The 19,968-nt window shown below is 42.6% G+C and overlaps 1 protein-coding gene across 5 annotated transcripts in view; it reads left to right on the forward strand.

Annotated features, from left to right (window-relative positions):
• The window catches only part of NEURL1 (neuralized E3 ubiquitin protein ligase 1), a 145,136-nt gene that overhangs the window by 113,233 nt on the left and 11,935 nt on the right, over positions 1 to 19,968 (forward strand). For all 5 annotated transcript variants that reach the window (XM_085583672.1, XM_021536311.4, XM_085583673.1 and 2 more), the window contains one exon: positions 14,450 to 15,130. In XM_085583672.1, the coding sequence (XP_085439798.1) occupies positions 14,450 to 15,130 (681 nt within the window). The remainder of the gene's footprint in view (positions 1 to 14,449; positions 15,131 to 19,968) is intronic.

The following is a 19,968-nucleotide window of genomic DNA, read 5'->3' on the forward strand; positions in this document are numbered from 1 at the left end:
TGCTGCAAGGCAGAAATGGTCCTTGCTTTAAATTGCAGCTTAAGCTGTGCTTTCAGTCTAGGGATGAAATGAAGTTTGATGATGGGAAGTGCTTAGGTACATTAATTCACAGATGCCTTGTTCATTTTTGGGAAAAAAAATGACCCTTTTTGAATTACCTAAGAAGTTCTGGAGGCAGGAGAGTGCCCTGGATCTACAACAGGGCAGAGTTAGATGTCTTGACACAATGAGGTTTGCCTGAGCTAATGGTGACAATTAATTAAGAGCAATTAACTTAGGGAAAAATTATTTTTTTTCAGTTTTGAGACAGCAGTCAAGCCCAGTGCAGCAATGCCTCAGATCTGGCAGGCTGAGGCTTGGGTGCTCTCATAGCAGTGGTGTCAGTTTTTTTGCAGTGGATGTTGTCTGGCACCATGCTGATCCCTTTCCTTGATGGTGCTGGATTGCCCAGTCTTGAATTCAGCTGTGGTGGCTGCAGTCTGCAGCAAAGCAGAGGTGTCTGTGCAGCACAGGCAGGCAAGGCATGGCCATGGGCATGGCACTGGGATGGCCAGGGAGATAAATGGATGGAGCCTGCAGGGCTCAGTGGCTAATCCTGGCCATGCCTGGTTTCCTTGTTCCTTGAATCATTCCCCTCCTGCTGGTGTGTGTGTGTGTGCTGGTCATGGCTCTGAGGTGTTTTGGCAGGTGCGTACCCTGAGCGTGTGTGTGGCTCCCGGGCTCTGCCTCAGCTGCCCATGGAGCAGCCATGCTGAGCAGGATGGCAAACAGGCACAGAGACAGTGACAGCATCTGACACGCCTTTGCTGAACGGCTGGGAGTGCTGGGCAACAAGGCTGTTGACCTGGAAAACAAGCCAAGATTAAGAAATGTCAAATTTCTGGGGAGAAGAGGGTTTCCCAGAGGGCTGAGAGGTGGAGGAAGTAGACTCTGGAGGTTACTTTGGGATGGCTCATTTCAAATGGACCATGAACCCTGACACAGCACTGGTGCCTCTGGAAAGGACCACCCTGGCAGCCAGAGCTGAGACTCATCTCCCAAAACTGGGCTCTGGGGCATGGGCAACTGTTGATATCCTTACATAAATGTAGAGGTTGCTCTCCTCCTGGGGGCAGAAATGAAGGGTGATGTCTTCTAATCACAGCTTTTAGGGAGCCCCTGGCAGGGTTAATGTAGCAGTGGGCAGGGTGAGGCAGGCACGTGAGCCACCCTGTCCCTCTGAATTGCACCCATAGGTGCTGCAGCCACTGTGTGAGCAGCTTCTCGTATGGTTAAAAATTCTGGCAATCCCATAGATGTTTTGTTTGTTGTAGATGTAATAGTGAACCCAGCATCTATCCTGTTATTTGTTTCCTTACTAAATTATGTTTGCTTCATGTTGTTCACAAATACGAATTTTCAAAGTACTTCAAAACTCACTCAAGAAAGAATTGGCATTGCCTGAGCCTATGAGACCACAGGCAACAGCAGCAGCTTTGACACCTGAGTGAAATGCTTCTGGCAGGACAAATCACTGAAATGCAGTGGGTAGCAAAGTTGTCATTTATCACTGTTCCTGCAGATTTGGGCCATGGTGGCAGTCCCTGTTCACTTCTATGCAGACAGGGCAGTTTTTCTGCTGTGGCAGCTTTTCCAGCTGCGAGACAGAGCTGATGTGGCAGAGCTGGAGGGCAGAGCCTGCAGCACGGGGTGACCCTCACCCCTCCCCAGCAGGATTCAGCATCCCAGATGCACTGTGCTGCCTGTCAGCAAGGCAGCAGACAGACATGATTTCTGTTCTCAGTGCTGTCACTCTGTCTCCCTGCTACCAACAGTGTGTGGTGTGCTGGACAAGGCTGTAGTGATTTGGAGCCTTTGTAACTCAAGTGTCTCTTTGCCTACTCCAGCAGTCCTGATGATCTCCATGATTTCTCCATGCCAGTTGGGACTAAATGCTGTCCCCATTTTCCCCTAGATGCCAGGCCCCATTGGATATGGTTGGACTGCCAGGAGCAGCCCATTTGCCTTGTTGGCAGCATGGAGCAGGACCTGCATGTTCAGCACCGTGGCCTAGTGGAGAGAGGGATATGCAGCCAGGAGGGATTTCATGGACTTCACAGCTCTTCAGAAGGGCTGCTAGCTCCAGGGTGGAGGGCTCAGCTTGGCCTGGAGAAGCTGTGGAACCCATCCTAACCAGGGCTGAGCAGCTGCACTGTAACAGACCAGCAGGACATTTGAAAAAATGAGCAGGGATGTAGAGCCCTCTCAGTGCTTAATAGGAAGAATAAAGAGCTGAGAGGACATAGAGGCAGCATCTCAGCATCTCACCCTGACCCTCTTCCCTGTGTTTATTGTACCCTCTCACTGTGTTATGTCTAATAAGGGCCATAAACTCCCCTGGGATGGGACTTCCCATTTTTAACTGTCAGGCACAAGGCACACCTAAGCCACCTTATAAATAATCTTTTTGTGCAGTGGGAAACTTGACTCTGGAACATAAAGGGGTGGCTATGGCAACCACTGTCTGGGTGCTCTGTGTTTTCTGTGGGCACAGAGCAAAGGGGACATGGCTTCTCCTGGGCTGGTGCAGAGTGTGCACAGCTTCCTGAGGCTCTTTCTGCATGTGGCCACTGACTTCTTCCTGAGCATAAATCATCCCTGTACCTTGTAGGGATTTCTTCTTTCCCCCCCCCCCCCCTCCACTTTTTTTTTTTTTTCCCTTTTGCATACTTTGATATGAAAAGAAGTTGCAGAACAGAAATACAGCAAGTAGTAACCCTTTCTTCTCTGTTTTAGATAGCAGGACAATTTGACCACATCCTCTGCTTTTTCTGCCTTCAGAAATGCTTTTACAGGTTTAGCTATGTGCCTTCCCAGGATCATAATATGGTGGGTGGGAATGGGTTTTGATGTGAATTATCCAGGCTCTTGTTCTGATCACTGGACTACATCTGTGCTTGGAAACAAAGACATTTATAAAGTTGTAGTTATTACAGTGCCAGGAACAGTGGGACTGTACTGAGCACAGTGAAAAGAAGTCTTTTTGCTCTGATATCCAGGTTCTAGAGGGACCTGGGATCAGTCCTAGGTTTCTTTGTGCAAGGCATAGCTGATGTTGGTAATAACATTTCAGTTGATGTACCACATCATACTGCAATTTTTATTATTATGTAGCAAGGGTTTGATAGTTCCCTACAACACTTCAGAGTAGGTGTAGAAAGGTTCACAATAGCATTCTCACCAAATATTGCTTTAAATGTTGATGCTGAAGGAGGCAGAAGCTGAAGAGAAATGAGTCTGCTAATGGGATGAGAAATTCTGGAGTTTGGGTAACCATCCCTGTTAACAGATTGAAGCTGGACAAGTGGATGAATGATCAGTGGATGAAGTGGATCCTATGATCTGTGCATTCAAATTGTCTTTACTGATAGGCAATGAAACTTTTCTCTGGGGTAGGTGAGAGTGAAATTTGTCTTTTACTTGTTAAGGAATTCGCTGAAGCTCTGGTAGCAAAATTAATCTCTTTAGTTCCTTTAGATCAGGAAACTTTTAAAGTTTTTTTTTTTAAAGGCCAATGGACATTTGTCATGACAAAATATATGGAGAATTTGTACAAGAGATGACCTTTTCAGTTGTGTACCATGGTGGAAGTGAGCATGGACTCTTTCCCTGGTTCCCCCACAATTTTGTCCAGCAGGGACAGCTAGAGTGGGGGATCTAGGCTTAGTTTCAGATCTCCTTTGCTGTTCTCCCCACTGGCACAATGCAAGGCAACAGATGGAAAGTATAGTTTAGCAAAGAATTCTTTTTGTTCTGTGGAATGTGTTTTTTAAACCTTACCCTGTGTTCCTGGTTTGGGACTGCTGATATGCTGATGTGCACATTCTGTTGCCTTCAGTGGGATATAAATACTTGTTTGGAGGAAGTGTAAGTTGCAGTGCTGTTGTGACATGGAACATGCCTAAACACATACAGAACTTTTCTGATTTGGTGCAGACAGCAGCAATTGTGCTATTTTAAAACAGGCTCATCAAACAAGGCCTTGGTTTACTGCTTCCATGCACAGCTGTGAGAGTGCAGGCTCCACCAGCTCTGGAACAGGAGTGAGGTGCATGGTGTTTAATGGCTGTACATTGCAAAAATGTCATTTTGTACATGTGGAAAGTGAGTCAGAAATTTTTTGAGAGCTCCTTCATGTTGAATTATGGGTGGAAATTCTCCAAGAAAGAGATATTAAAATGAATTTAAACAAATAAAATATTCTGGACAAATAGCATTATGTGCATTCTTTCAGAAGATATATGTTTGTTGGATCTTTAGATGAGGAACCAGCTTGGAGGAGGAGAGATATCTGTAAACTTAGTTAGTCATGGTTGAAAAATTGAAATACTTTTGGCAAACTCTAGCTGTTTTCTTTCGCTATTTTCAAAATTCTATATTTCAATGTTGAGTCTTGAAATAACATTTTAATCTTAAAAAATCACTGGCAACAATGATTTCCAAACAAGCCTCAGAAACCAACTGGAGAAGCTCTTGATCCAACATTCATTTGATTTTATGAAAGGAAGTAAAATAAACTGAAGACTCTGCTTCAAATTGGCCTGAAATACTGTATCTTCACAATTAATTTTGTTTTTTCTTCAGGCAGGCTATGAAATATTATGTATTATTACTGCATTTCACAGGCTGCATCTTTAGTAGGAAATGTGCTTTTAGGCCTGGTAGGTGAGTTAGAAGCAGAATCCTTGTGATGTCCAGGCAGTTTATCATTTAGCAGTGCTTTTCTGAATGAAACAGGACTGCAGGATCCTGGAGATCCTAAGGAATTGAGCTTTCCCCCAGTGCCATTATATATATATATATATATATATATATATATATATATATATAATATCATTCACTAAGGAATGGTGCTGGGTAAAATGCTGGCCCTTGGAGAACCCTGACAGGTGGGAGGTGGTTGTTGCAGGGTTGAGTTCTCCCTCAGCAGCTGTTTGCAAAGCCATCAGTGATGGCAGGAGCCTGGCACTGGGAAATGTGGGGAGAAGCTGCAGAAGGAGCCATCATCTCCATGGCTGCCTGAAGGCACAGGGGTAAATGAAAGTGAATGAAAAAGGGAAGATGCAGGAAGGGAGGATGATAGATGGGAAGGAGGAAGAAAGTGCTTTTTTTAAAGAAAATTGCTGTCAGGTGATTCAGGGGGTGAGGGAATGTGTCTGATGCAGCATGGAAACTGGCTGTGAGCACTGATGCTATGGCAACGTTTGCACAGTAACATAAGGCTTGAAATAGGCTTGTGAGAGGGTCCACAGAAATCTGTGGCAGAGCAGATTGAGGTAAAGTTTTGGGATTAACACTCAGTGCACTTGTGTTCTTACCTGAATAGGTGAAATAAGAAGGTCAGAATTGCTAGGAGGACAGGAGGGTAAAAAGGATGATAGTGCCAGGAGAGCAACAGAGTCAGAGCTATGAGAAGACAGCTCTATAAGGGTATTAGACAATAAGAACTTGCAATTATTGCCCTAATTTCCCATAAAGAAGGTTAAAAATAAAAACCCAGAGCTTTTCTACAGAGAAATTTACATGTTAAAGATCAGGAAATATAAGATAAAGTGACAATTGGCAGTCTCCTGGGAAAATTAAGTCTATTACAGGTAATTAAAACAAGTGAAAAAGGCTTTCCATCTATAGACATAGTTAAAGGAAATGGAAGGGAAATGTGGGTCACACTACAGAGAGAGGCAGGAGGACTGAGATTAAAATAGTACAGTATGGTCCTAAAAGTGATGATTGTTTTGCTGTGGTTTCCAAAAGGGATAATAAGAATTGTTCATGGAGTCTAGGAGGCCTGGGGCATGGAGGTGAAAATCATTGATTGGGGTGGGAATGCAATTCAGAGACTTCATATGTGAATCAGGGATGGATTAAGGGGTGAATAACAGGATTTAGGTTGTCTCTACAAAACCCAGAGCACGTGGTTTCTGTAAAAACCATATTTCTCTGACTTTCAGGGGAGTTAAAAAACCCATGAACACAACAAAGGGAATCAGACCAGGAGGAGCCAATATCCAGAGGTGGCTGTGGATAGGCACATCTTCAACCTGAAGGATGTTTGTCAGTCTTCAAAACTGCTGGCTGGGGAGGATGAATTTACCTCTAATGAAAAGCCTGAATGAAACTCAGATGTGTTGTTTGTAACACAGATGTTGCCAACACCCTGCAGACTCTCTCTGAACATCAGCTTTTGTGGAAAACAAATACATAACTGTAACACATCAGTGGAAGTTTGTTCACCATAACCTACTGTTAGACTCTTTCAGAACATTCATATTTTCTAAGGAGAACAGTAATTTATCTCAGTTTTGTGAAGCTAGCTATGCTCTTCATGCTGTTTCATAATGTGCAAATCAATTTGACATCCTTACAGATGTTAGGCAGAATTGTATGAATATTTGGTAAAAACCAGAGTGGTTCAGAGCACTTTCTTAGATAATAAATGCCACAAAATTACAATTTATCAGTCCATGTATGAGACTGTATGCTTTCATTCCTTAGATTTTATTGAAGAATATGCAGATGCTCAGTACAATTACTAAGCTGGCCTGGGAAATGCAGTTGCTCACTCTGGCTTAAAAACAGCCACAATTCTCTAAAGCTCAGGGATTTTTATTTTCCCTTTCTGAATATTTCAACTTGGAAACTGGCAGCACATGAGCTCACATCCTTTTCAAATCCGAATCGTTTGTTTGTTTTTATCTGGTTTGTTTTGCTATGATATTTTGTCTGTACTATTGGTACAACATTGACAACCCGTGACAAGAAGTCTGTGATAGTCACAGCAAACCAAGGTCATATTTGTGTTCTTAGAGAAGTACTCTGAACAGATCCCAAGAGTTTTCCTGAGATTCATTTGGCAGGACACCAGCTGCCTGATGGTATAAAAGCACCATTACCTCAAAGAAAGGATTTGGTACTAAATGGCCACAGGAGCCACCAGATCTGCACAATGAATTTATCAAACATGTAGCTGTTGGTAACAACTAAAGACTAGGTTTATTCTCTTCCATCCCATATTTTATCACGTCTCCAAAACTGAGTCATGCAAAATAAATACTTTTAGTGCTTAGTATCTCCCAAAATGCCTGTAAAGAAATACTGATTTTTTCTGAGTAAATGCAAACACAAAGCAAAGATGAGTCCAGGGAGATGAACGTAATCACTGTTGATCTTCACTCATTTCTGGTAAAGTGGCAGATGTTTGTAGCCTTGCAATTGGTTCCACAGGACGAATGATCTGCTTTCTTTTGTAAAGCAGCTTTAAAATCTGGTGACAATTTTTAGTGTAAATATGAATTATTTCTCCTACAAAAGAACTTTGGCTTTGGATTCTTTGTAACCCTTGGCTTGAGCTTTAACTTCTACCCCTTGGTTATTGTAGAAATTCTCTCAAATGCTTCCATCAATATAGGAAAAATCATTTGAGTATCTCGTCAGAAAGTTGATCAGGACTGTGTTGGTCACAGGCATGCAAACAGACTCAGGTGATTTAAATACCTGCCACTCCTGCTATGAAAATGGCTGATACAAAATACCAGGTAATTTGCCTTCCAGGTTGCAGTGAGCAGGAAGCCAATATTTACATGTAGCAATTAACTCCTGCTTTTACCACATTGATGCACATGAAATGTGTGTTTGCTCTCCACTGACTGTGCAGTGACACCAAATTGGTGTGTTGGGAAAGGAGAAATTCTGGAAGAGTGGTTTCCATGCTGGCCACTGGGATCTGTAGTGGATGAGGAATCCCAAGAACTTGACTTTTGAGATGAGAAGAGCAACCTGCACACAAAAACAGAGGAGCAGCAGATAGAGAATAATGCAAGAATATTGCACTGATGAAGTATTAGGAAATCAGAAGGTGTACCATAGAAAATGGAGTGGTTTTGTTGTGCACTGAGCAAAACCTTAAGAGGCTCCACTTAAGAGTTCTGTCAGAGGAGCCATCTATCCCTTTGGAGTGCTCAATCCATCCCACAGTTTCCAGTCTATGAAGTAAGAACATTAATTCTTCCTGCCTTGCACTCCCCTCTTATGTATCCTTTCTGTTTACATGGTGAGGAGTGTGTTCTGCTGCAGAGCCCGGCCGCTGGGCTGTGATCTCCGATGCAGTTTGCCCCAGAGCGGGTGTTACTCTCTTAAAGAGCAGCCTGGCATCTTCCATAAGTAGCTGGTACAAGTGGTATTGTCTGTTGGCTGTAGTTTGCAAAGAGAGCAGCCAGAACAGTGAGAACAAATGGGAGCACCTTCATTTGAAATGGGATATTTATACTGTCAATGAAGCAGTGAAATCCACATAGTAAGATATAGTGTAAGTAGATTTTGTGTCCTTGATTTGATGTGGGTGTTTTCAATGAGGAATGGTTGATCAGAGGCAATAACTCAGGCAGTTTGATTTTTCAGTTGTTCATAAAGAGAAATGTACTCTGTAGAAGTGAATTCCTAAGTATATGGCAAAAGAGGTTTTTAGTCTGAATCATTCCTTTGAGGGATTTTAAACATTTGCCTCCCACACGCTGCAGTGATGCTCTGAAAGTGGTTTCATTGTATGGTCCGAGAAGCTGCATTCTGGCGCCTGATGGTTTATGAGAAATAAACACAATGGAGTGGTCTGGGGTTATATAAATTCACCATTTAACAGTGCAAGCAGCAAGGGGAGAACCTGTGTGCAGCATCAGAGCAGAAAGACCCATCCAGGAGCATGGGTCTCTGCAGCATTATGCTGAGTGTGGCACATCCCAGTCTTTTCTCCAGACCTCACAGGGAGAGTAAGAAAAAACAAATAGTTTTATAAGTATCTCCTCTCACATGGCCAGCAGGGAAAAGCACTTCAGACATGCTCTCTGAGTGGAGCTTTGTCTCTTAATAACTGTCAGCAGGGCCTCAGCATTCTTCACTTCTCAGTTTTTCTCCTGTGTTTATTTTAAGTAAGGATGGTTTTTACTCTCCTGTTTGCATAGCTCCTCCTGCTACAACAAAGCAGTTAGGATGCACATGGGATAGACTGAGGGAGCCTAGAGCAAAGCATCCCAAGGTGATGAGGATGTCTTTACACCATGACTACAGCAGGTTGCATGAAGATCTGCTTCCAGTCACCCATTAATTTGGGTAGATTTTGAACCCAGAGCTACAGAATGGTCCTTCTTTTCCCAGACCCAGTCACAAATGCTTTTCTTCTTTCCACTGGAGGTGATGCTGTGGGCTGGATGTCATACACACATCAGACAAGCTGGCAACTAAAGGAGTTTGAGAACAGCTATTACTCCTTGCCACCAGATGCAGTGATCTCCATCCTTACTTTAGGAGGGATAAATGAGAATATACGTTGCTTCCATTTTACCATATTTTCAACCCTCTGTCACCTTAAAGTACATAACAAGTTGAGCTATAAACAACATACAGAAATTGTTCTGGCCACTTCTGCAGTGTAGTGTGGCAGCCCCCCAGCAGTGCACATCAGCCTGCCAGGGCTAAGCCAGAGAGGGAGCAGTGACTGCCAGAGCACAGCACAAGGCAGCTGAGCTGAGATTAATAATGCACTGCCACAATGGGCAGGACGAGCCTGCTGCCAGAAGCACAGGTTTATTTCTTGTCTTATGAGTGGTTGCTTACCCCAGTTACCCTTGAGTGCAATGCTATTTTACAGCATGGTACCCTGCCTCATATTTCAAACACCTCTCTCTGCAATGTCAAAATCCTGCCAAATGGACTGTTTGGTGCATCATTCTGCTGCAGACCACAGAGGAGGTACTGCAAGGTTACAGGTGTTGGAAGGGCAGCTGTCCTCCCTGGGCAACTCCTTATGACAGGTAGAGCTGATGGGGGGGAAAAGAGCCTTCATCTGCCCTCCTGAGTGGGAATGCAGCCACTCGAGGTGGTGGGAATAATACAGTATACATCCTTTTGCAGGTGCAGGTTTACACAGAATATTCTTGCAGGGGCCTCTGACTTCAATGTATCTTTTGGTAGCTTAGTACCCCTGAGGTTCCTTGGTTATGGAATTTAGACCATGAGCACCAGTTTACCCAGTGAAGTGAAGGATTAACAGAAGAAAATTGCACTTGTGAAAGCTAAAGCAAAGAACAGAAGGAAGGAAAACTATGCATTTTCATGTGGAAAGAGAGGCATTATACCAGCAAAATTCTGGCCTTGCCAGTTTTTTACTCTTGCCTAGTAGCTGAGGTCAGAAATGTTCTCCAGATGCAAGGAATCACTAGGCACTTTCTTGACTTCTCAGCATTTCTCTTTCCTGGGAGGGAGGGAGGGTCATTAGAAATGGGATTTATTCTTAAGGTTCTCACAGAATTGTCTGATTTCCCAAATTATAAGGTTTTTTTTGTAGTAGTAAGTCTCAAAGTTGGTTTATTTACGCTAGGTGTTTCGTAGCTCATTCTGGAGACTGGTTGCAGACGTCATACTCTGAAGAATTACAATTCATGGAGGTCCCAGGATTGCACCAGTCTCAGGAAACTGATGAAGAGGAGGTCTGTGTCCCTTGAGCTGCAGTTAAACATGGACTGAGTTTCCAGCCTGTGTGTGCATCCAGCTGAGTTTGCTCTGCTGTCTTAGATCCTTTACAGGTGTAGGAAGACTGGCTGCTCATGACCTTGGAAAGTCAAGCCTTTGGGCAGTAACAGACAGTACTGCAACAGAAAAAGAGGAGGGAAATGATGATTTGACAGTCTGACAGCAACACATTTCCTTTGGACATGTGTGGAGCTGAGATGATCTGTATGTGCTGGTGTATTTGATTTGTATGTATGTGATCTCTGTATATTATAGAAATAATGTATGTATTCTACATATTAACATAACACATGTTTAAGGAAATAAATTATTTTGAGAAGACAACATTTGGCAGTAGCTTAAAAGAAAGGTGGTAGTGAAATACTTTTGATCTGAGTGAAGTGATTTCAGCTGCATGTGTCTGCTCATCAGCCCCTTGTAAAATCTGTTTTAGAGTGTTGCTGCAGTTGCATTGAGCTTGCACAAAGTGGGAAGCTCTTCCATGCCCTCTGAGCAGGAAAATGGAAAGCTTTGAAACCTCTCATATGAGGAAGATACTTGAAATTATTTTTCTTTGTATGGAATCACCTGCTGAGAATCTAAATTTTGCAGATGAACCCCACTAAAGAGGAGAAGAAAACAGAAGGCAGCTGACCTTCATTTCTACTTAGATAAATTAATTACTCCTCCTTACCTTTTTCTTAAACAAAGCTAGAAAAAAATACAAAAGCATTTGTAAAGATAGACATCCTTTAAATTCAGTGTCTCAGATTCTCCAACTGAGGAGCAGAAAATCTAGTATTTAGTGGAAAGGATTTCCACTTTGGCTTTGTCTGTACTGCTACCAGAAACTTTAAGTCTCAAAATCCAGAAATAACATCGTAACTGCACTGCTGCAGAGCTCAGCAAAGCCTCTCTGGAAAGCTACCTGGGCAGCCAGCTGCACTGAGCTGCCGTGCTCAAGGCCAGCTTGCTGGTGGTGCTAGTGCTCGGTCTGGTGGCTTGGGGACAGCTGTGGTCTTCACAAGCCCATCTATTCTCACCCAAGGAGATGTCTCATCAATTGACTTTTCCCAAAGTAACACTGCCAACTGTCTTATAGAAGGAATTTTATAACCTTGGACGTTTAATGAAGAGATGAATGATTTCTAAATTCTTTGGGATGAAGCCAGGTGGTCCTTTGTAATGGGCTGTTGGACTCACTTTGTGTCTTATAGTCTTGTCCCATGAAGTCATTCAATCTTTTTGACATGTCCCCCAGATTTGCCTCTGTAAATGTAAATGCTCCTGAACAAAGGAGTCTCCTTTGTAGGCATTAAAAATCACTTGTAAATGTTCTGCAGGGCCAATGCTGTGTTATGGGCCACTCCAGCATGAAGAGCTTAATCTGTATTCAGCATGACTAGTTTGGTCTGTGTTTAAAAAGTGAAAACTGAAGCTTTAAAGGAAGAAAACAACTAATTCCTGGGCATCTTCTTCTGAAAGAAAGTGGTCAAAGTCACCTCATTTGTTCCACATTTCACCAGATTTGTTCTTTCACAGCTCTTGGCCATCATCAGTTATTGTGGGCAAATGGCATTCCACATTTCTTCCAACCTACCTACTACCCCAAAAGATGAATCCACTTTTGTTTTGATTTATATTCAATGGGATTTTTTTCCTTTGGCTGGATATTTTGTGATGCAGGCCAGCATCTCTTAAGAGACTCATCTCAAAATTTTTACAGTCATACTTCAGAAGCCAGTAAACTGCAATTCTTTCTTCCAGGGTTATTTGCAAACATTAATGAACTAAGTGTCACAATCACTTCTATATGCTAGAGACGGCTTATTTCTTAGGTGGCCATGCATCTGAGCTACTGAGGGATTTAAGTAAAACAATTGGTTTGCTGTCACTGGCATGTGTCTTGTCTGCAGAACTCCAACTCTCTTAACCTCTTTTCAGATGGAAAAAGATATTCAGTCCAGCAGCCAAAGGGAAATGCAAGCATCCTGGTGGAAAACAAGCTGTTTCCAAACCCTGGCTGCAAGCTACCCACACATCACAGTTGTCAGCCAGGCTGCACATGCATAGTTACAGGGAATAAAATAGAGAGGACCTTCTGTTCCTATTCAGAAAGGTCTCTATCCATTCACCTACACAAAAGAATTGTCATCAGCTGCCAGTATTAATTTGTTCTCCTATGTAGGTTTCCGGCTAAAGAAGGATAAAATAAGTCCAGTGCTATCCAGCAGGAGCACTTGGAATGCAAATGTTAGCCCATATATTTCAAAGCATTAATGCGACCCACTTCTAGATTACTTGGGGTAATTTCTGATTTTATTTATTCCTCCTTTTCTTCAATTAACTTCTGAGAGGCTGAAATATCAGTATGCAGAAAATCAAATATGAAAAACAAAGCCCATTTTTATTTTAAGACTCTGCTTCCCTTGTAATAGCAGTTTATTTAAAGAGGAGCCTGGAATAATCCAGTTTAAGCAAAGCAAAGAGTTCTACTGAAGCCAAACCTTGTGTGGGTGTGCTCTTGTCAGGACTCCCAGAAGAGGAGGACAGGAAAGGCTGTTAGTCAGACCACAGATACTGCAGGAGATGTTGGTTACTCAGTAGTGGCATTATTCCTTGGCATACCAGTACAGAGCTACTACTCTGGTGTACTGGGAGAGAGTACATCCCATTGGGAAAATCCTTAGATAATCTGATGTCCTGCTCTTTGTTGTCATAAAGAAAATCCCAAGGATATGTGGCTGGAAGAGGTGTCCACTGCAGGGGTCTAGCATGTGCTTTAGGGACAGCTTTGCCTTTCCCTCTTGTGCTGTGTTTGCAGCACGTCCCACGCTGGGGTGTGTTGCTTTGTCTTGTCTGGGTGGTGTCACCTCCTGCTGTTTGGACCTGGACTCAAAGCCACAACAGACTGCAGTCCAGTTGGGTCACAGCTTCTTGCACTGTCCAAGGAGTTTCCCACATACTCAACTTTCACACAAGTGAATGTCTCCTCATGCTCCTCAGAGGTCAGAAAGTTGGACATAAGAATAGATTTTTGCATTATCTCAGCTTTCTTTATAATTTTGTAATGAAGGGTTTTTTTCTCAGTATATTGTTCTTTAAAATTTCTAAGACAACAGCATGTCTGTTAAATGTAAGTAATTTCAGCATTAAAGACAAAGGAGTATCGTCCTCGGAAAAATAATCAAATAAATTTATTAGTTCTTGAAGCAGCAGGCAATACTAACATAGAAGATATGGTTCAATTTTGTTTCCACTGGTGGATTTGAATGTCTGAGCATCATCTTTCTTAGTTATATATCTGTGGATTTGAATTTTAATTATTTGGGTTGGAAATGATAAATTATTGTATTGTATTTCTAAAACCCAGCATATTCTCAAATTCTGCACTATAAAATTTATATCTGTACTACTCTGCAGTGAGAACCAGGACACTAATGATTAGCTATAGACAGAAACATTAATTAAAATTCATATGGTAATGAATACTATAGAGCTGAACATAGCAATTTCTTTAAAAAAAAATTGTAGCTAGATATTTATTTCATAAGTCTGTGGGAATTACTGTAGACAATAAAGAGGGCATGAAAACTTAGAGCCTGTATAGATATTGATTGGTACGTTGAGGATATATTTCAGATATTTATCCTCTGCTTTCCCTCTCCAAGGAGAGCCTCCCTTGGGTAATTCTTGCCATTGATTTTGAGTCTGCGTGCTCGGAAACTGGAAATGTTGTTGCTGGTGGAGAAAGTACAAGAGCAGCAATTGATTGCAAATGTATTTTATGTTACTCTGCTCCCATATTTCAAAGGGGAAAACATATTGAGCAAACCCATATTTTCTCAAGCTCCTGGACATTGTAATTTTCTCCGAATGTGACCCCTTTTTTGTGTTCTTTCTCCCCCAGACAGTGAAATCATCCCCCCCGACTGCCTGCGGCCCCGCTCCTTCACAGCCATCCGCCGGGCCTCGCTGCGGCGGGACACCGAGGACACGCGCCTCTCGGTCAGCCTGTGTGACCTCAACCTGCAGGAGGACGCCTTCCACGTGACGGCCACCACCTGCCCCATCCCGCAGAACTCGCTCAACTCCCAGCACTCCCACCTCCTCCCGTCCCAGCTGGAGAGCGACCTCCGCTTCCACCACCTCCGGGGACCCCACGTCAAAATCCTCGATGACCAGACCGTGGCCCGCCTGGAGCACGCCCGGGAGGAGAGGACTTTGGTGTTCACCAGCAGACCCCTTCGGATCAACGAGACCATTTTCGTCAAAATCAACAAGTCCAACGCCGTGCGCACAGGGACGCTCTCCTACGGGGTGACGTCCTGCGACCCCAGCACCCTGCGCCCCAGTGACCTCCCCTACAACCCCGAATCCCTGGTCGACCGAAAGGAGTTCTGGGCCATCTGCCGAGTGGTGGTGGCCCTCCAGAGCGGAGACATCCTGGGATTTATGGTGAATTCTGATGGTGAGCTGCACTTGAGCCACAACGGTGCCGGCGTTGGCATGCAGGTCTGCGCGGACTGTTCCCAGCCCCTCTGGATGTTCTTCGTTTTACACGGCGCCATCATGCAAATTCGATTGCTGGGTATGTTGGACCCCCTTTTTCCAAACCTTGTGCACAAGAAAGCAAGTGGGGAGTACATCATGGGAGAGGGAGTGAAAGGCTCCCTCCTTGCTCTAGGATGAGGTACAAATTTTGGTTGTATAAAAAGAAAGAAATATGCAAAGGCACAAACATAATATATGGGTGTGATTTACAAGACTTAACCTCTTTGCACTTCTGTAACACCCTTCACATGATGGTCTCAAAAGATCTTTTCAGATAATGAATTAAGCCTCAGGGACCTCCATTAAGTACAGATGAGTCATCACTGACCTAGGAGAAGCAAGGAGGGCAGAGGAGATGGGCTTTGGGCTGTGCTAATGTAAGGCATGGCCAGCAGGAGAAAAGAGGCCTGATACCCTTTTCTGTGTGTTAGATATCTGGGATGATGGACTCCCAAAAGAGGAGTGCTCTTGCTTTCCCCAGGCTTATATGTGAGAGGCAAGCCAGCAAGCAGAGAGGAAACACACTGGTTCACTGAGCATGGCACTGACCGTCTCAACAGGAGAAAGGTTTCCTTGTCCTCCAGACTTTTTAAGGCCGTGTAGCTCACACAGGTTGATAGACCTCTGAAGGTATACCTCTTGGTATTTTTGCTGTTTTTTCAGATCTTTTAGCTGACATACTTCATTGAAATGCTGTAAGTCATGTTCGAAGGTTTGGAGGGAAAAGCTTTGAAATAGGATTTCTCAGGATCAAATTCACTTTTTTTTGTGTGTATATTAGACTAAGTAATGGATGTGTTCGGACATTAATTTGAACCATATCATGGTTGTGCTGGCATCAGTGTCAGACAGTAAAAGATGGATTCTGAGAACATCATGCAATTCCTGGTACTCCTCTAAATGAATAATATTTAAAAATGCTCCTTTCTGTTTATACTGTTATATAACTTTAAGTATACTTATATTCAATTTTGCTTCAAATCCTTTCCATACCTAACATCAAAAAAAAAAAAAACCCAATAGCCTACCTCTCCATCAAACTCAAAAGCCAACCAACACATCGTTTTTTTAGGATTTACAGTCTTTAAAGATAAATTGTGAACACACACATATCTGTCTGCAGGGTCCAGTTCACCTTAATCACAATATGAAATGCCTTGTATCATTTGTTTGAACTTGACCACAGGCCTATGCTGTGAGTGTTTTGTGGCTGTTAAAGGCTCACAGAAGACAAATGTAATACTACAATTTATTTCCAGGAGCCCAAGACTCAATCCCTGCTAATTCAGCCTGATTACATTTGATGTGGGTACTGTACATAATCCATGGTTAGCTCTGCTCTCTACCAGCATGCCATTGTGATAATGGTAGGTGAAATCAAACAGAGCCCAGTAAAGCAGGAGATTAAATGCTCCTGTGTGTGTTAGAAGGAAAACATACTTAGGTCATTGAGCTGCTGGTAAAACTAAATCATCAACCAGTGCTTCCTTTCATATGAGATCACTAATTCTGGCAGTTTGGCACAGAGCAATCAGCCTGTTTGCAATGAGCTCTGAAACAGGGCAGCAAGGATGTGTCTCCCCAGAGGGACAGAATCACATCCTCGCACTGAATTTGACAGAGCATGGGCATGAACACAGACCTCCTGTGTAAACATCCTGCTGTGCATACCCTGCAAGTGTCCTCCCTGCTTGATCACAAGTTCAGCCCAAACCAGTACATCCCAGTGCATGTTTTAGATAAATCTACACTTGTATGCATGAAATGAATTGTGCAGAGTTGGAAAACACCTCACTTCTCGTGTTTGTGACCATGACAGGCTTTTCTAGCCTTGGTCACTGGAAAAGAACCTGATAATGGGCTATTATTCCTTAGTGAGATGTAAGTGCAAAGAGCTGGACTTACTGACCTTGCCTCTCTCAAGGAAAGGATAAGACCCTGCTGAGTGTACAACTTTATCCACATCAGCTTGGGCAGCAAGCTGCTATCTCCAAGTTAAATGCTATGAAATAGGAGCTTGCCTGTAGTTTTTAACAGGTATTAAAATACAAATAGAGCTTTTCATACCTATATTTCCAGTATGACAATGCTGGGAGCAGTGCAGTCCCAGTATCAGTGCAACATCAGTGTAGTGCCACTGCCCAGAGAAAAGCACTGATGCTGCCCTAAGTGAATCTCTGCAACTGCAGTAATTACATGGACCAGCAATATCCTGACAGAAGGCAAAGAAAATAATGAACTCCCATCTCTAACTATTGCAGTTTTATTAGGGAGGTGATGTGCACTGTTTGCAGTGCAGTGGAACAGATTATGGTTCTTGGCATAATATGTGTCATTATAATATTAGAAAATGTAAGAAGAATGTAAAGTGTTCATCTTTCTAATGACATGCTCCATCTTCAGAATGCAAACAAGAGTAATTTTGTGAGATCTGTCTTTTATAATTTGAACTTTATATCACAGCAGAAGACATTTATACTCGTCCTTTTCTAGTTTAAATAGAAAAAGTGAAGTTACATATCCTTGAAAGAAATGAGACACAAATATTGCAAAAGGCATAATTGTACCAAACCTATCCTAAATAGCAGATGTCATTCTATTTCTGGGCACACCATTGTGAGATTAACCAAAGTGACATTATACAGTGTTAAAGGAACGTCAGCACTACAACTGACTAGAAAATGAAATTAAAGTTGCTGGGTTTGCTTCTTCTCCAGCTTTTCTGTTTTGTTTGGAGAATGGACACTCTTGCCCCTAGAGAAGGTTTGTTTTTCACTTGGAGAACAATATGACTCCAGGTATTGATCACTGGATTCTGTATTTCATGCCTAAACATTATTTATTTAGTCCTGATGCAGAGCAGGAGCAAACTTAGGTCTCGGCTTGCTTGTGACTTGGCCATAGAAGCTGACATTTGCTGACTGCAGTTACTCCAGTTATTCCACTGTGCTGGAGATACAACATTTATTTCCTAATATCAGGGGAGACCATCTCTACCCAGGCTGGTGATCTTTCAGGACTCTGTAGGAGAGGAGGGCAGTGTGGGGTTTGCTGGATAGTAAAGAATTCTGACTTCTGTTTTCCTCTTATCAATCTGGCATCATATACTGGCAATATATTTGCCGTAAGAGAAATAAAACAGTCGAAAATAAAGATGAAGTTGGAAACACTATTATTCTTCATGCCATCCCAGCAAAAGTAAAATAAATTAAACCCAAGCCCCAGTATAATGAAGTGAGAGACCACAGTCATCTGTAGAGGAGGCAGAAAAAAATCAATTTGTTTAAAAGAAAAGTTTAAAAGGCAACTTGACTACATGAAGGAAAGATAAATGAAAGAGAAGGGCACCTTAATGTAGCAGATAATAGCATAAAAATATCAAGCTCTGGGAAATGGACACAAATTTAAATTAAACATAAATGAGGGTAATTAACTATGGGAACCAGCTATTGAGGGAGGCAATAGATCCTTTTTGTCTGGGAAGCCCTTCTAAATATTTTATATGTTAAGTGCTGGTCTTAATTTAGTAATTCTGGGGATTATGCACATAAAAACAACCAAACAGAAACCCAGATCATTAGGCATGTAGAAATGAAAAAGTCTTTGTGTATCCTTTAGGAATTTCATTAGTTGAGGTTTGGTTTTATTTTTTCAGATATCATTCCTGTATAGTCAACAAAACCAACCTATTAAATTTGATTTACTGCTTTCAGCTTTTGCTGGTAAGCATTTCAGCTCACACACAGTTTTATTGACAGCTCTGAAAGTTTGAAATGAGCCAGTCTGGATACAATGGTCTGGTTTTGGTCAGGTTTTGGTGGTGTAATTCATTTATGAAGGAAGTTAAATTGATTGACCCCATAAGGTTTCAAAATGTATGACTCATGTCTGGAGAAGCTATCACAGCAATAAGTTTATATATGTAATGTTTGAGGATCCAAATGGTTGGGGATATTATTTCATTTTCTTTTGTCTCAGAGTTGAACTGCTAGCAAGTAAAACAACTTCCTTAATCTTTTTTTTTTTTTTTTTTTTTTTTTTTTTTTTGGTTTTGGTTTCCCTTGTGGATTTTATCCTTTCCAATAATATTGAAGCTTTCTTTTGAGCAATGAAACAACATGTTCCATCAACAGTCACACTAATGAAGCCAAGTTGCCAACTTATCTGTGTCCTTTCTTTCCATGCACTTCAATCACTCCAGCCCCACCAGAACAGCTGCACGTTGTAGCAGCTTTCTGGATGTCTCCTAATGCTGGCCAAGAGCCAGTCCTAGGCATGAAAAAAACAACCCAAGAGCCACCATTTGGTGTGGGTAAGTCTGAATTCACATCCATGCTGGATAAATGCAGTATGTGGGACACCTTCCCCCCTCCTTTACCACGGACATGAGCTGGGGCTCCCGCTTAGCTGCCCATTGAAGAATACTTAGATATTAATTGTTGCTGAGGTTTGCATCCTTCTTTCAGAATTTCTTGAAACTGGACAATGTGCTCAAAACTGAGGGGGTGAGGAAGAAGGATCTGACATGGGGCTTGCAGAAAAAACAGCTCTGTGTCCTCACGTCCTCGGGATTTCTGACAACACCAGTGGGCAACAAACCAAATTGGAAATTAGTTCAGCAGAGTACTGTGGCACACAATTTGCTGGCAAAGGGCTCTTTAAATCAACAGTGAAATTTGATCTGAAGTGGCCTTGGTGCCAGTCTGAAGGACTGCCAGCTGCAGGCAGTCCCAGTTACAGGCAGGCTAACTCAGAGCTGTGCCCATTTTGACTCTTACTGGTTGTCAAACTTAGCAGTCCTGGTAGTGATGCCCTTGTTGAAACAGCCTTTTTCCTGGGGCTGACTGAAAGGCCTGAAACTTTATGATGAACAGA

The sequence above is a fragment of the Lonchura striata genome, chromosome 6 (assembly GCF_050655825.1).
Source record: "Lonchura striata isolate lonStrDom1 chromosome 6, ASM5065582v1, whole genome shotgun sequence".
Taxonomy (NCBI): domain Eukaryota; kingdom Metazoa; phylum Chordata; class Aves; order Passeriformes; family Estrildidae; genus Lonchura; species Lonchura striata.